This window comes from Erpetoichthys calabaricus, chromosome 11 (genome assembly GCF_900747795.2).
Source record: "Erpetoichthys calabaricus chromosome 11, fErpCal1.3, whole genome shotgun sequence".
In the NCBI taxonomy this organism is placed as follows: Eukaryota; Metazoa; Chordata; class Cladistia; order Polypteriformes; family Polypteridae; genus Erpetoichthys; species Erpetoichthys calabaricus.
Window position 1 is genome coordinate 63,209,919 of NC_041404.2, and position 15,252 is coordinate 63,225,170.

At 45.4% G+C, this 15,252-nt stretch overlaps 1 protein-coding gene across 3 annotated transcripts in view; it reads left to right on the plus strand.

Annotated features, from left to right (window-relative positions):
- Nucleotides 1–15,252, plus strand: part of brd8a (bromodomain containing 8a) — a 39,183-nt gene that overhangs the window by 11,419 nt on the left and 12,512 nt on the right. For 2 of the 3 annotated variants that reach the window (XM_028813194.2, XM_028813195.2), the window contains exons 10-18: nucleotides 3,090–3,219; nucleotides 3,700–3,894; nucleotides 6,343–6,587; nucleotides 11,789–12,214; nucleotides 12,479–12,578; nucleotides 12,666–12,712; nucleotides 12,800–13,041; nucleotides 14,033–14,125; nucleotides 14,265–14,333. In XM_028813194.2, the coding sequence (XP_028669027.1) occupies nucleotides 3,090–3,219; nucleotides 3,700–3,894; nucleotides 6,343–6,587; nucleotides 11,789–12,214; nucleotides 12,479–12,578; nucleotides 12,666–12,712; nucleotides 12,800–13,041; nucleotides 14,033–14,125; nucleotides 14,265–14,333 (1,547 nt within the window). The remainder of the gene's footprint in view (nucleotides 1–3,089; nucleotides 3,220–3,699; nucleotides 3,895–6,342; nucleotides 6,588–11,788; nucleotides 12,215–12,478; nucleotides 12,579–12,665; nucleotides 12,713–12,799; nucleotides 13,042–14,032; nucleotides 14,126–14,264; nucleotides 14,334–15,252) is intronic. The other variant, XM_028813196.2, reaches the window with a different exon arrangement.

Consider the following 15,252-nt stretch of genomic DNA (forward strand, 5'->3'; position numbering starts at 1 on the left):
ACGGAATGCTTCAGATTCCTCATTCAGGAGGATTGTGTTTGTGTTTGGATCAAGTCTTTTTAGTTTAGAGCAGGGTCCAGTCCTGGAGGGTACCCTGTGGCTGCAGATTGTTTAATTTTAGTTTTATAAAATTGGATTTCATTTCATTGATCTTATTGTGTCATTTGTTCAACTTCTTTTCTTTTGCACTCACTTTGCTACTGTAGTCTTTATATTGTGACACGTGAGTCACTGTCTTGCACCCAAGAGAAGACGCCGAGTCCAAAGGCTTCAAGAAAACCTCAAAACAGGAGCAGGCAGGAGCTGCCACTTCACTACACACACACACACACACACACACACCGCAGACGAGCAGCGACAGGACCAGGTCAGAGCGCTTCTCACATCAACCATCAGGTGACAGACAGACAGACGTGTTACTCGACAAGTGGCCTCGCCAACCGCGTATCGCTGTGCAGCACAGTTTTTCTCAAAAGAGCTCCAAAATCTCACGATATTTACAAGAAATTAAATGACCCATTTCTGAAACACTTCACTTTCTTTTTCCATGTTTCTAAATGAACGTGGCTTTTCAACAAGTGGTGCACATGACTCGTGGACTGGTCCGCTGTTAAGATCAAGCCTGCTACTTGGCGGTAAAAGGTGTTATTTCAGCCTGAATAAAAGAGCCATCGGTCTTTACACCCCACTCAGTGAGTGAAATATTCAGAATTCACAAACTGCTATAAGATTCAATGAAGGAAAGGACTGCACAAGGGCCCTGCAGTGTAAGGGAGTGTGTTGTACAGTGTCGGCATGTAAAAAGTTAGCCATGGCAAAGAGTTTGAACAGTGGCCGGCTTCTGCTGTTAATATAGCCGTACTTTTACATTAAAACTAAAAAGGCTCAGGAGGTACTTCATATGAAAGGAAGGCCCCGCTCAGAAATACGTGTTTAACATGTTACTTACCGCATGTGCCTTGTAGTGGTGACCGAGGAGTTTCTGATGCCACATTTTCATCAAGAACAAAGTTTAAAAAAAAAACCAATGGTGACCAGTGTAGTACAACGGCAAACAATATGGGAAAACATCATGAGACTAGAGTCGCAAATTTCACATGTCAGTCATACACGTGTTTGCTCACAGCATGCCAAACATGCATTTTTTGCTAAAATATTTTTATGTTGATTATTTTTGGGAACATCAGTGCACACCATTAACAGGCAATGGAATTTGCATAGGGCTGACTTTTTGAGTGGAAGAGAGGACTCTTGACCAATCAGTGAAGGGGAGGGGCAGATCTTCAGTTCAGTTGTACAGCATTAGCCACCATAGATGCCTATTCTATTGAACTTTTTAAATTTTTGATCTCCCTGAGCATTTGGGATTATTTTCTTAGTCATCAGTATAAAGCACATAGATAGACAGACAGACTTATCCTATCTGTCTAATCCTGCCAACTACGCTGTCTGTCTGTCTAATCCTGCCAACTATGCTGTCTGTCTATCATATAGTGCCTTTCACATCCATCTATCTATCTATCATATAGTGCCTTTCACATCCATCTGTCTGTCTATCATTTTTGGGTGGAGCATTTGTTTAAACTTAAGAGCCATCTGTAAGTAATCATCTGTGCAGTCGATGAACTCTTAACTGGATTAAAAGGGAAATGAAAACATAATTTGGGATCAACAAAGAGTGCATGTGACTGTAGCCAGGCAGTCCAGGACTTCCCAGCTGTTGGCAGAGCGGTGCCATGGTAGGAACTAACAGTCCAGGTGAGGTCAGTGCCATCCTGAGGTCGCACACTCCTCCTATTGCCTAGGTAGAGAGATGAGAGGGCGTCTGTGTAGCTAGATGTACTCTGTGTGTGTGTGTGTGTGTGTGTGTGTGTGTGTGTGTATATAAACATAGCCAGGTATGAGTGTGTCTGTGTATTTACTTATTGATCTTTTGTAATCTTCCATCAGTGACGTCATAGATGTAAACGTCACATGTTTTGAGCTTACCTTGAATGGTACCTTGAGAGGTTGCGAAGTGGGCACCTCGAAAGTAAGGTGTGGATGAATGGTGATGGCAGCGTCTGAAGAAGCAGCACGATGGTTGTCGGAGAGGTTGGACCCGCGCTCCATTCTGAGTCTGTTGCTTTCTGTGACAGAAGTGGATGTGGTGACCAGAGAGGGGATTGAAGGATCGCCATGGCAGCCCTTGTATACCCATCTTGTTCTCATGGTAAAAGTAATAAAGCAGAATTGAAGATTCTTAAATGGCAAGCTTGTTAGGGAGCTAATGGTTTCCAGGCAAATGAAGAGAGGCCACGGTTGGATGTGTGGAGGAGGTGGGCACCTGCCTGTGTGGCATGTGTGTTAAAGGTGTTGGGAGTTACCTGGCCCAACAAGTTTGGCAAATATGAGTGCAGGTGAGAAGACCTGATGTGAGGGGTTGTCTGCTTGTGGCGTGTGCCACCATTGTGGGTAGAAAGAGTGTAATGGTGTAGGATGCTGATATAAGAGGTGGATGTTTAGTTGGAGTTGAATTGGAGAAAGTAGGGGTGTTCTGCTACTGGGGGTGACATGCAGACAGAGGTGCGGGCAGAAATGTGAGGAAAAAGATGGAGAGGAGGAGGGAAGAAATTTACGGGAGCTTTTCATCATTAAGCCTTTTGGAGGAGCCTCCATGGCATTGAAGGGGAGGATTTATGAATGAGAGTGAGATGGGGCAGAAGAAGGTAGAACATGAAACAAAGCTGGAAATAAGAGAGATGGCAATGATTTGATAGGTGGGTGGAGTGTCATGGAGTGAGAGGAAGACTAATGCTGAGTTAGGAGGAAGACCCTCTGTGGAGCCGACTGGAGAAACACATTGAGGTGGTTTGGGCATCTGGAGCAGAAGTCAGAGTGTGGCTGGGTGAAGAGTCTGACGCAGAGCGGTGATATTAAATGATCTGAAAAGGATGGGCCTCAGTGCAGTGTGGGATAAAGATTTGGGGGAGGCTTTAAACCTGTGCTCCTGGTGATGATGATGATGATGATGATTACTTTGGCCTTTTCTTTTTTTGTTTTTGCCAATCTCACTCTCAGGGTGGGTTTTTTTTTTTTTTCTTTTTCAGGTCAGTGAGGCAGATGTGCACATGGGTAATCCCGGAGTGCACATGGAGTTTGGAGGAATGGTCACAGGAATCCACAGTACAGACATGCCACCAGCTGCCCCAGCTATCCCTGCATCCCCAGCTGCTACAGGTAACCAGTGGATAAAGCGAATGCCTTGCCCAGCCTCCCTTGCCCCGTTTTCAGCCCTACACTGCCCACCATTGTGGGCTACACTTCTGACGGCCATGTTGGTAACCTGAGGTGATCCTCCGGTCATGAGAGCTTGTGTGTCCTTCATCTGGGCTGCATCTCCTACATGCTTTTAAAGTCCTCTGCGCTATCTTTGCTGTCCCCTTTGGTTCCCTCAAGAGTGGCCTCTGTCACTCAGCAGGGCATGTAGAGAATGTCTCTTGTCCTTAAACCTGGCGACTGATGTAAATCCTAAAGCTGTTAAAGAGGTCATCAGCTGGTATCCAAACTGCTGCAGCCAACAGAGCTTTGCTTTCTGCTGCTCCCTGCCCTAACTGCCCTCAACTTTCTCTCTTAATGACTTGTTTGCCAAATGTTTTGTGTTCAGCTTGTCTCGCCTGATGAAATGTGCCTGTTTTGTGTCTGCTTTTACATGTTCAGGGGCTCCCACACTGTCCCGGCTTTTAGAGGCAGGTCCAGTGCAGTTCACCCCGTCTCTCGCTTCCTTCTCCTCTGTCAGCAGCGAGCCTGCCTCTGCTAAACCAGCACCCTCACTGCTGCCCCTGCCGTCACCCTCGGAGCCTGCCTGCCAGCCCGCCGTGCTCTCTGCCACCATCCTGGAGCCTCCAGTCACAGGTGTGTGTCTTCTCTGCCCCCTGCTGACCGTTGTGTGCATGACTGTGCCCGAGCGCGATGTTCTGTGCTTAGTGTCGCAGTCAACTGAACGACAACATCTGCTGCTCAAAGAAGAGCCAAGTAAAGTAAGCCGAACTCCCGTAACGTAACGACGTAGGCGACCGCGGTACGTTTGTACTGTTCGGAGGTTGTGCTGAGGAGTGAGTGCAGTTCTGATGAGCTGTAATTGATAACGGGTCACGGTGTGTGAACAAGAAATAGCTATTTTGAAGGAGTAGAATCACAAAAATATTAATGGGGTGTTAGGTCAAGGGCCGCTGTTTGAATAAAATTCAAAGGCGTATGAAAAAAGTCAAATTAGAAGGCCAAAGCTGACCTGGGATAGAAGAAGAACTCAGGTTTGTTTAACTTCGCCTTGATGTCTTCATCGTGTTCCTCCAGACCTCCATGAATGGCCGTTTGGTAAATTTGAATGGTCAACCTGTATCGCCCCTGCTTCTTTAACGCACCCATTCACAGTGCATTTTGGGACTGATATGTGATCAGCGGGTGTGCCAAGAACTGATTTTTTTTTTTTTTTTTTTTTTTTTTTTTTTTTTTTTTATTGCCTCTTCAGAACCCCAAAAGTATCGTTCTGCTCCCGAACCTGCAGGCCTGTCATAGCAAACAAAATGGTTTCTCATTAATGAGAATTGTAAATGACGGTTATATTTCTGATTTCCTTTTTATTATTATAATGGCTTTAAAATCAACATTTTTAATGTCTGCAGTGCCCGCGTATGCCTTGCCACATGCAGTCGGTGACTTGACTCATGAAGACCTCAACAAAGGCGTATGAAAGATGCGAGCTAAGGTTATCTGTGTTATATTTTGGCTCCATCTGTAAAGGGGGATAGGGACTCGTCCATTTTAAGTTTTTTTCGCTTCATTTTCGTTTTTTACTCATAACAGCCAAGCGTGACTTAACAGGCAAGGCTTACAGTTTTTAAGTCCCTTTTTATTTCTGACTAACTGGCACCGCCTGTCCAGGGTTTGGTCTGGCCTCCCCCCCTATATGTTGGCAGGGGTCGACTCCATCAGGCCCCCACAACCCTGTTCAGGGTTTGAATTTGTCTGACTGATGTTTTACTTCTATGTCATTTGTGCCTACCATTTCAGTTTCTGCTTTAGTTTTATTAAGCTTTGGTCATTTGTTTCACTTTATATTGGTGGTGGTTTACCTCAATCAGGTTTTTAATTTCAGAGATTCGGTTCAGCTTTTGTTTTAGCTTAAAAAATGGCTACCCGATGAAGGATTAGAAACATCTCCGTAGCATAGGGGGGGACACAGTGAGCCCCTTGGCACTCTTGACAATTATTTAAGATGTGCGTCACTGGCCTTGTCGCCGAGTCCATCTTTTCAATGAGTCGGCTGTTGACTTTGTAACTTTGGATCAGATACCCGATTAAAGCGGGTCATTCACATGAACGCCTTGACATTTCTGGTTCAATGAGTGGCCATAGCTGCACTTGGTGCGCTTTGGAGTTTGAGCGCACAGAAAGTTTGAGTTTATCGACCACCATGGCCTGTCTTTTGACCTTTTGGTGGGCTTTTCAGTTCACCACAATCCTTAAACTGCTTTCACAAAGATGTCTACAGAGAGGTTTAGTGTCAATTCTGATTTGTTAGGGTCTTTGCCTTTAGTGGAGCTCCACAAACCTGAGCGCCTCCATTGATTACATACCCATTCTTGACCACATCTGTGCCATCCTCATGAAGTATGCCCAGACAGTACTTTATGCCTTCTTCATCGTTGGGTGTCTTCTCAAATGCTTGTTGTCTCTAGTGATCTGACGATGTGGTCAGTTAGTGAAAAACGAGGGACCGTCAGCCACAGGCTACTGGCCATGGGGTTTATTTTAAAACGGATGGAAGCCACGCATTTTCATTTCCATCTGTTCAGTTTTAGGTGTGTTTCACTCCTTCGTTTTTATTTTAATGAAGTAAATGTTTGTTTTTTCTGTGGTTTTAGTTATTTTTTTTATTAACAGTAACGTAATTTGGAAGGCGTTTGGTTATGCTAGAACTAGTGAACATTCCAGCACGCTCTTCTCGCTTTTCATTTAGAATTTTTGGAATTTCTTTGTTCCTTCTTTCACTTGGAGGCTGTGTTACAAATTGAAAACTGTGTGTGTGTGTGTGTGTGCGCCTTAATTTTGGTCATTCTGAAAAAATGAGAATGTTTGGAAAGCATGTGCAGACTTTCTTTAGACTCTGTCACCCGTTGGAGCAGGCAGGCTTGAATGTGAACATAAGACGCCGTTCTGGGAGAGCTGATAATACAAGGCTTCTGTAGAGGTTTGCTTTTTGTCAGGGTGGTCCTAACTAAAGGAACCCAGCAGCTCTGATAAAGCAATGAAAGTCTGTCTTTTGTGTCAAGTCTGGCCACTAACGGTGTGTTTCCACAGTCTGTGAGATGGACATGAAGTCCCCAGCGGAGACGTCTGCAGAATGTCCTCCTTCCGGTGATGCTTCTGGCCTGATGTCGGGGATGCTCGCCAGCGACTGTGTGCCGAGGTCTGCCGAAGGCAGTGTAACCGGAGACTCAAAGGGAGACCTTGGCATGGATGATGACTTGGTCTCTGTGCCCTACATGGGTGATGAGCTGGACTTGGATACTGTAGGAGACATCATCGCGATCATCGAAGAAAAGGTATGTCATTTCCTCAAGTCAGGGCTTTTCAATGAATGGTGGCGGCCGTCTCCAGCCACCTGAGCTCTTCGGTAGACCCTGCAGGTTCACACCCTCCCGTCCACTTTGAATGTAAAGTCACTGGAAACTCTGGTCATCAAAGGGTAAGGCAGCTGGCCAGGATTGGCTTGAAGGTTTACTACCCTGGGCTGTTTGACATCGTATCGCTAATGCCCATGGAGTGCCGTGATTAATCACTTGTTAATCATTGTACAGTCACACTGTCAGGGCACAGAGGCCATTTTTGATGCTACAGTACAGTTTTTCATGCATATTTATGTTCATATTCCAGCAAGTTTTTTTTTTTTTTTTTGGTGCACATGCTGACCATCAAAACAGCTCCAAGGAAGAGGTTGCCACCAGGTGCCCTCTTTATTTTTAAAGGAATACTCTTCTAAAATGTTTGTTTTGTTCCTCTTAAATTACCCCAGACTCTCTGTAAGGATAACAAAGGGAATTGTTAAATCTGGTGTGTTCATGAAGAACGGAGCGGACAGGTTTCTGGAACACTTGATTCCAAACGGATGTTTACTCAATTATAGCAAGTCACTGTGGACAGCAAGGTCTGCCGATTGAACAGATGTACATTACTAGATGACTGGGCACCCAGATTAAACAACAGCAAACAATATTAACACTGCCAGGAAAAAAATCTCAAATCACTGAGACAATCCGTACGTCCGGTATGCTCAAATATTATTAATTAAGCCATGTTAATAAAATTCAGTTGTGTGCATCAGTGGTGTACACGTAAATGAGGTGCAGCTTTTAAACTGAACTCATTCATTGGCCAGTTCTGCCCGTTCATTGGCTACTGTGGCACTTCATGTGCTCTTTGAGAGAGATTAAAAGTTAAAGAAGAGTGAGTGAAATGGGGAGCTAGATGGACAGTTCTCGTGTACATCTGAGAGGCTTCGACAAGCAAGCAGAAGGTCAAATTACAGGGGCAGTTTAAGAAACCGCCAGCAAAAACCAAAATACTGTGAAGTTAGGCTTAGGGTACCGGCAGTACAACGGGTGGAGGGGACGGGTCTGCAAATCAAAGGCTCCATCTTGTTTGAGCGTCGTGTAAGAGAGGGTACACCCCATGTGGTTTATGGAAATTCTGCATACCTGAGCTGTGCATTATGGGACACGAGGCACTGCAGATTTATTTCATGGATGTGGTCTTTTGTTTGCTGCTGTTTAAAGCTGGTCCCCATTCCAAGCCATTGTATCAGGACTTTGAAAACGTGCGACTGCTTGGCGATCGCTGCAAATAACGTGCCGTTTAACAGGTAGACAAATACTGGGGCGTTACTGGGTGGACCCAAGGAGATGCGGCTGATCTCGGACATTGTTATGGTGATGTGCTGCAGTGGATGGCATTGCGACAGAGTTCAGGTCTTACAGTTGTGCTTTAAGGAGGGTCAAACCCAGGTCTGTTTTATCTGTTTAGCCTTTTTGGTTTCTTTTGAGTATTATTCCATGTTATTGTTGAAGGTGTTTTTTTTTGTACTATGCCTTATTTGTTTAATGTTGGGTTGTTTATTAATTATTATGCTTTTTGTATTCATGTATAGATGTTAGAGTTGCTCCAGGTAGGTTCTTTTTAGAGCAAAGTGGCGAACTGCAAGTCTGTGTGATCCCAGTCGGCCAATTCCAATACCCACATCTGGATTTTTTCTTTACATTTTAGAAATGTTTTTACACTAAAGTTAACCCCAGCCTCATACATACATACAGTATAAGCTCCATATCCCATGGGTTAATAAAAAAAAATAGAAACACCGCAGACTTCATTGACAATGGAATAAATGTTTTTACTAAAATGAAACCTCTTGAACCGTAAGTTTGATGTTTTTCAAGAGAGCAGACAAGCAATCAAGAAACGTATCGTTACTTCGATAAAATGGGAGCCGAGTGAGTCGGTGGGCAAATCTGGTATGCGCTGTTCCTGTCACAAGAACGCCTCCAAAACGCACAAGGCACAATGTCTTAAACTGAAACCTTTGTGACGTCAAAGCAGACGTAGTTGGTAGGTTTTAAGACTGTTCTTCACATTGGGACTGCAGTACCTTTTAAGCTCCATTTATAAAAAGCAATAGCAAGTGTGTTTTTATTTATTTATAAGACACCAGTAACGGCGCACTGCTATAACGATAACGTGCAGTGAATACACTCGACTTCTAGTTCTCATCCTCTTCCTCTGTACGTTTATCATTCGTTTGCTCAGAGGTTCCTGGTCAGCTCTTCTTTTCTCCACACTAGCGGCTGCTGCTTCTCTTCTTTTCGCGTTAAAACTGATGAAGTCCGTGTTTGTGTTGCAATTACTTAGTACGTTTTCTTTCATTTTTCATTTAAGCTGGCACTTAAGTCTTCATATCTTAAATCATTCTTGAGGCAGATTGAAGCGGTAGGGGAAGTGACGACGAAGGTGGTAGGGATGAGAATGGCGCCTGTACGCATGTGCCACACGCCTGCCCTGCTGCTGAGAGTTGATAATACCATAAAAAGAGGAATTACCTTGGAGGTCAATCATCACCCCGAAAGCGGACAGTAGACATCACGTAGTATACGTGTACCACATTTCAGGTCAGTAGGTCAAACGGTTTGTGAGCTCCTGGTGATTTAAAATCCTGGACAGACAAATCCTGGACAGCCACAGCAGCGTATTATTATATCTAAAGATGTGGCAGGTTTATATATGCCATGACTTTGACTTGAAAAACACCAAACATATCCTTTACACACTTCACCTACTAATAGAACATGAACTGCACATAAAATGTATGCACGTTGCGTATTCACCTGCCGTATTCTGTACACACGTCCTCAGCAAAAGAAAAGGCTTCTCTGAATTACAACCCAAAACTCCAACAAAATGAAATATTTACCTTGATAATCGCAGGCTAACGTGCTTCCCAGCTTTAGAAGTTGGCTGTTGTTAAACTGAGCAGTGAGGCCACATTCAGATTTATCAGCACCCTGCTAGATTTTCAAGATGGTCCACCAGTTCAAAACGTGAGCTGCTTTTACTAAACAGACACTCGGGGTGTCCTCTTATTTCTAGGAAAAAGGGAAAATTCCTGAACTGGTCAAAGCAGCTTCTCTTCTAATTCTAGTGGAAGTGTGTATTGCTGCTGCCGGTCGTTTGCCCAGTCAGTTGTGGGCCCCATTTCTTCTGCTGTAAGTTTACCAGAACCGCATATTCACCTGCCATCCCTCATAGTCCTGGTTTTCACTGATTATTTTACACTTTCCTTAATTTGAAGGCTGATGTTTTGTCAGAAATGCTACCCGAGAGTCACTTTCAGCTTTCTGAAGTGATACGAATGGAGCATCGCTTGTATATTCATTGGTTCTCCACCCTGTCTCCCCCCCCAATAGTTAAGTAGAAAGCTGCTTCTTCATTCCTGTCTTGTACTTTGACTCCCGCCATTGAAGTAAGGTACCCCCTCTGGTTTCTGATTGTTGGATTTGTTCACTTCTGCTTTTGTTTCCTTTTTGATGCCTGCTTTTATTTTCCATTGTATATTGTTATTGAATCCCATAAGCAAATTCATTATTAAAAGAATTAAATATTTCATTCTATAAAAATAGGGCAGCACGGTGGCACAGTGGGTAGAGATGCTGCCTCACAGTTAGGAGACCCATCTGGGTTTGCTTCCCAGGGTCCTTCCTGCGTGGAGTTTGCATGTTCTCCCCGTGTCTGCGTGGGTTTCCTCCCACAGTCCAATGACATGCAGGTTAGGTGCATTGGCAATTCTGAATTGTCCCTAGTGTGTGTGTGTGTGTGTGTGCACCCAGCCCGAGGTTTGTTTCCTGCCTTGCACCCTGTGTTGGCTGGGATTGGCTCCAGCAGACCCCCGTGACCCTGTAGTTAGGATATAGTTGGTTGGATTCTATAGAAATATAGAAATATTATTATTATTTTTTTTTTTTGCTCAGTTTTTCTGTTTCTTGACTTTCAAACTTTTGCCCCACTTTTGAGCCTGTGCAGGCTGTCAGCTTGCCTCTTGAGTTTAGGGCCAGGCTGCCTGAGGTGGTGAGGCCTACTTTGTTGGAGCAGACCTGTGATGTGTTTTTTTAGAGTTTCATGATCATGTAGGCGGTTGACGCAATTAATTACAGAATAACTGGGGAGGAGGAGGTTGAAAGCATGCAGGGATTCTGATTTTACAACACATTGTCATACCCACCTCACCCGAGTACAGCTATGCCACAGGTGACACCTCCGCACCCCAGGAACAGTATGAGGTTTTTTCATTTTTTTTTTTTTTTTTTTTTTAAACCAATGCCAGTCCTGCCACCAACCCCCAAGTTGGAGGATGCCTATAAAACAAAAATACACAAATAAAAGGTGCATTTCTTCTGTTCATAAACTACGGACAGGCCTGCACCAGTGACGTGAGTGATGTAAGCCGATTGTCAGTATTACTTCGTTTTTTTGGCCTTCCCATGCCCTGTATGTTATGGTCTGCCTGGCTCTCGGCTCCAAGGCCTAGTAAACCAAAGCCAGCCTTTGGCCAAAGCGGGTAGCAGGCTGTACAGGCCCAAGATAATAAAGGACAAAATACCACTACATCTAAAAAAAAAAAAAAACAGGAAAAGAGAACACACAAGACGTCTGGGCAACTGTAACTAAAGCAGTGTCCCTTAACATTGTTACATTTATTAACCATGTAAATTATAGAAATATTAACAAAAGCCAAAGCAAAAAGGAAGGCTTCAAAGGGTTTGCCTAAAACAGACAAAGCCAGTCCTTACTCCCAAAAAATAACTCACTCAAGTAGACCGCAGTAAATCCTAAAGCTGCAGTTGCCATCTTGGGCTCTTAAACTGTACAGGAGGCGGGGACTAAAGTGCCAACATCATGTGACAGCCCCCCAGTAGGCTCAACATACAGCAGGCAGGGCCAATAGAATATCAGGCTTGGAAATCGTTAATTAGCATAACACAACCATAAAGCATGTGACATCAACAAAGCAAGAAGGTGGAAACACCAACCGAATTTAGAACATCGTATTTATAAAACCAAGAGAAATGAAGCTGGAGCCAGGGCTGTCCCACCACAGCGTCTGTCAGCCTTGAGTGCACCCCAAACCCCCACCCCGAGGAGCTCTTTACAGGCTGAGCCGCAGGCCCTTCACTCTTTTCTTCCTCTCGATTGTCTCTGCCAGGTTGATGACAATTCGGAAGCCTTGGACGCAGCTGCAGTTGAGGCCGCTTTGTCACTGTGTGAAGACGCCACTGATGCTCATGCTCTGACAGATCCTTGGGAACAGTCCTTCAAAACGGAACATAACGTCGTCACAGGGGCCGTAGAGCTGACCCATAAGACAGAAGAAGGGCCTCAGCTGCTGGAAGACATCGCTGTGCTGTCCCAGAGCGTTGCCCAAAGCGGCATGGCCCCTGAGGTACAAACCCAGAGAGATGGCCTGGAGGTGAAACAAGAGCTGACAGAGCAGGAGGTGGACAGGTCATCGGGCATCGATCCCAGTTCATTAGCAGGAAACTTGGCCATGGAGACCCCGTCATCGGCAGTGCCAGCAGACTTGGACTACAGTGAAACGAGGAGTGTGGAAGATGTAGTGCCGCAGTGTGAGGTATGCATGAACACTAAGTGGTCCTGCGACGTCTGTGTCAATAATTGATTGAAGCCAGGAGAGTTGGCCATGAAAGTGGGCCGTGGCGCTGTCCAGCTGCATCGGTGGGGTGGCAGGGCAAGAACTGAAGCTCACGTAGTTGATGCCTTCATCTTTTTCACACTCGCATTTGATTGGTTTCTCACAAGGGGCATTTGACCCTCATAGGAATGTTTGCATTCAGAGCTATTAATTACGTTTGACACTGTTGTCTCCTACCATCAGGTGTTGCCACATGCCCACTCTTCCCCGACTGATGTTGTAGTCAAGTGTGAGAGCGACGACTTGTCTCAGCAGGACTCGGAGCAGCAGTTGGACTGCCACGGTAGGTGCTCATCAGGTCTGCTGTTGGGGTTGTCTTCTCTAATCAACAGACTAGAATGACGCTGAGCTTATCTTTGTCTTCTTGCAGAAGGTGGGCAAGAGGTAGCTGGGACATCGTGCAAATCGCTTTCAAAGGTGAGCAGAGAGTGTGTTGAGAGAAGTTAACTTGGGAGTCTGTAAAGTGAAGGCCTCGTCAATTGAAGATTTATGTGTCCTTTCTAGGAGCTCGGGGACACGTCTTGTTCCTCTTTGCAGCTGCAGGACATGAAAGATGAGGACGGCTGCAGCGAGGTGGCAAGTATGGATGAGCCGAAGGAGGAAGAGGCGAACGAAGCGTATTTGTCGGAGACGGAGAATGAGCCGCCAGTCAGCGAGAGCGACGATGGCTACAGTATTCACAACGCCCAGCTTCAGATGAGCGCGCTGGCCGAGTCCATCCCTAGTAGCCCTGCTTCCTCCCAGTTGTGAGTAATGGCAAGCAGCCCACCAGCCCCGTCCTAATATCTCCGCCAGTTGCTTTGTACGATTCCCAGAATCCTTTGTTTGAAGTTGTGCTATTGAGTTCCCTCTTGAAAGTTCTTTCCCCTTGACTTCCATTGTTTATCGATACCTTTAAGAATTAGAAGACCTCCCATAGGTCCAGCTGTTGTTTAGAACTGCAGATGTTGACGTCCCTGGGCTGTCAGAGTGGGACATGGCCATCCGTTCATAGGCGCTCGGCCCACCTTTTAAAGTGTGTGAAGCAGAACTGCACTCGGGACAGTAGATGAGCTCTCACTAGTGCCCCCTACTGACCACTCATGATGTCCTTGTTTCACAGATTTCACCACGTGATCTGTCCTCGTCTTTGCGTATTGCCTAGATGGTGAGAGTGTTCTGTTTATCTGCGTGGAGCTCTTGGTCACTTTAACTGCATTTCCCATGAGTCTCACCAAGATGGCGGGTGTGCTGTTCTGTTTTTGGTCTCTCGATGCTTTACTTTTAATTTGTGGCCTGAGTGCAGTGGTTTGTATTCTTATGTGCACCTCCGGTGGGGAGCAGGTCATCTTCAGGACCCTCCTGGATGCTGTTGACGTCTGTGTGAAGCAGCGTCTTTTTACGTTTTACTTCTGTTGTTGCCCCAAGTTAGAGGAAGCAAAGAGCATTTTTATTCTTTGTTTTTCTTAAGAGTTGTTAAATGATAAGCCTGATCTTTCTTGTACTCTGGTGTTGCACTCTGTTAGCCATTATGGATGTAGTGAGAAGTTCAGCAAAAGGACCCCTTTTATTGGCTAACTGAACAAGATTACAATATGCAGGCTCGCCTGAAGAAGGGTCCTCGAAGGCCTGCCTATGGTAATCTTTCTGGTTAGCCAATAAAAGGGGTCCTTTTGCTGAACTTTGACTGGCCACAAACTTAAAGTAGCAAGTAACTTGCACATCACCAGTGCTTACCTCCAATCTTCTCTTTCACAGCTCAATGTGTAGTGAAGACCAAGAAGCAATTCAGGCTCAGAAGATTTGGAAAAAGGCCATCATGTTAGTGTGGAGAGCTGCCGCTAATCATCGGTGAGGATCGACATATTTTATGGTCTCCATCACCACTAAAAACCCCTTTGCTAGTGGGATGAAAAATATGAAAGTCTTGACCAATCTTTGTCATGTCAAGTGAGGTGCTTTGTCAATAGCTGCTGTTTCTCCAATGCAGGTATGCCAATGTCTTTCTGCAGCCTGTTACTGACGACATCGCACCCGGCTACCACAGCATCGTGCACAGGTATGGTCTTTCCATGTCGTCGTACCTTACAAGTGCAGGACCATCGTGTTTCACCATGCAGTCGGTCCTTGTGGGCTCGTCAGGTACATGTGAGCCAGCCGGTCACACTTGAAGCTGAAACTGCTGCTGTCCCTTTACAGGACGTGGTGAGCGTGTTTGGCTCTCGGCGCACAGCATGCCGTCCTGATGGACAGATATGAAACCATTTCAGTAAAATGCAAGACCCCCATCACACATTTATTCAGACAGTTTCCCTGGTAGTTGGCTGAATGGGTGCTCTCTTGATCAATACTGTTTGATTATTGATGGGCAACCAAAACAAAAATGAAACCAGTAAAGGAATAGCCTGGCCAGTCGGAATGTGCTGTGCTCGATGAGAATAGCCCCCTAGTAGGTAGGTAGATAGATACTTTATTAATCCCAAGGGGAAATTCACCTACTCCAGCAGCAGCATACTGATAAAAACCAATATTAAATTAAAGAGAAGCAGGTATACAGACAGACAATAACTTTGTATAATGTTAACGTTTACCCCCCCACCCCCACCCCCGGGGGAACTGAAGAGTCGCATAGTGTGGGGGAGGAACGATCTCCTCAGTCTGTCAGTGGAGCAGGACGGTGACAGCAGTCTGTCGCTGAAGCTGCTTCTCTGTCTGGAGATGATCCTGTTCAGTGGATGCAGTGTATTTTCCATGATTGATAGTAGCCTGCTTAGTGCCCTTTCTCTCTGCCATGGATGTTAAACTGTCCAGCTCCATGCCAACAATAGAGCCTGCCTTCCTCACCATTTTGTCCAGGCGTGAGGCATCCTTCTTCTTTATGCTGCCTCCCCAGCACACCACCGCGTAGAAGAGGGCGCTCGCCACAACCGTCTGATAGAACATCTGCAGCATCTTATTGCAGATGTTGAAGGACGCCA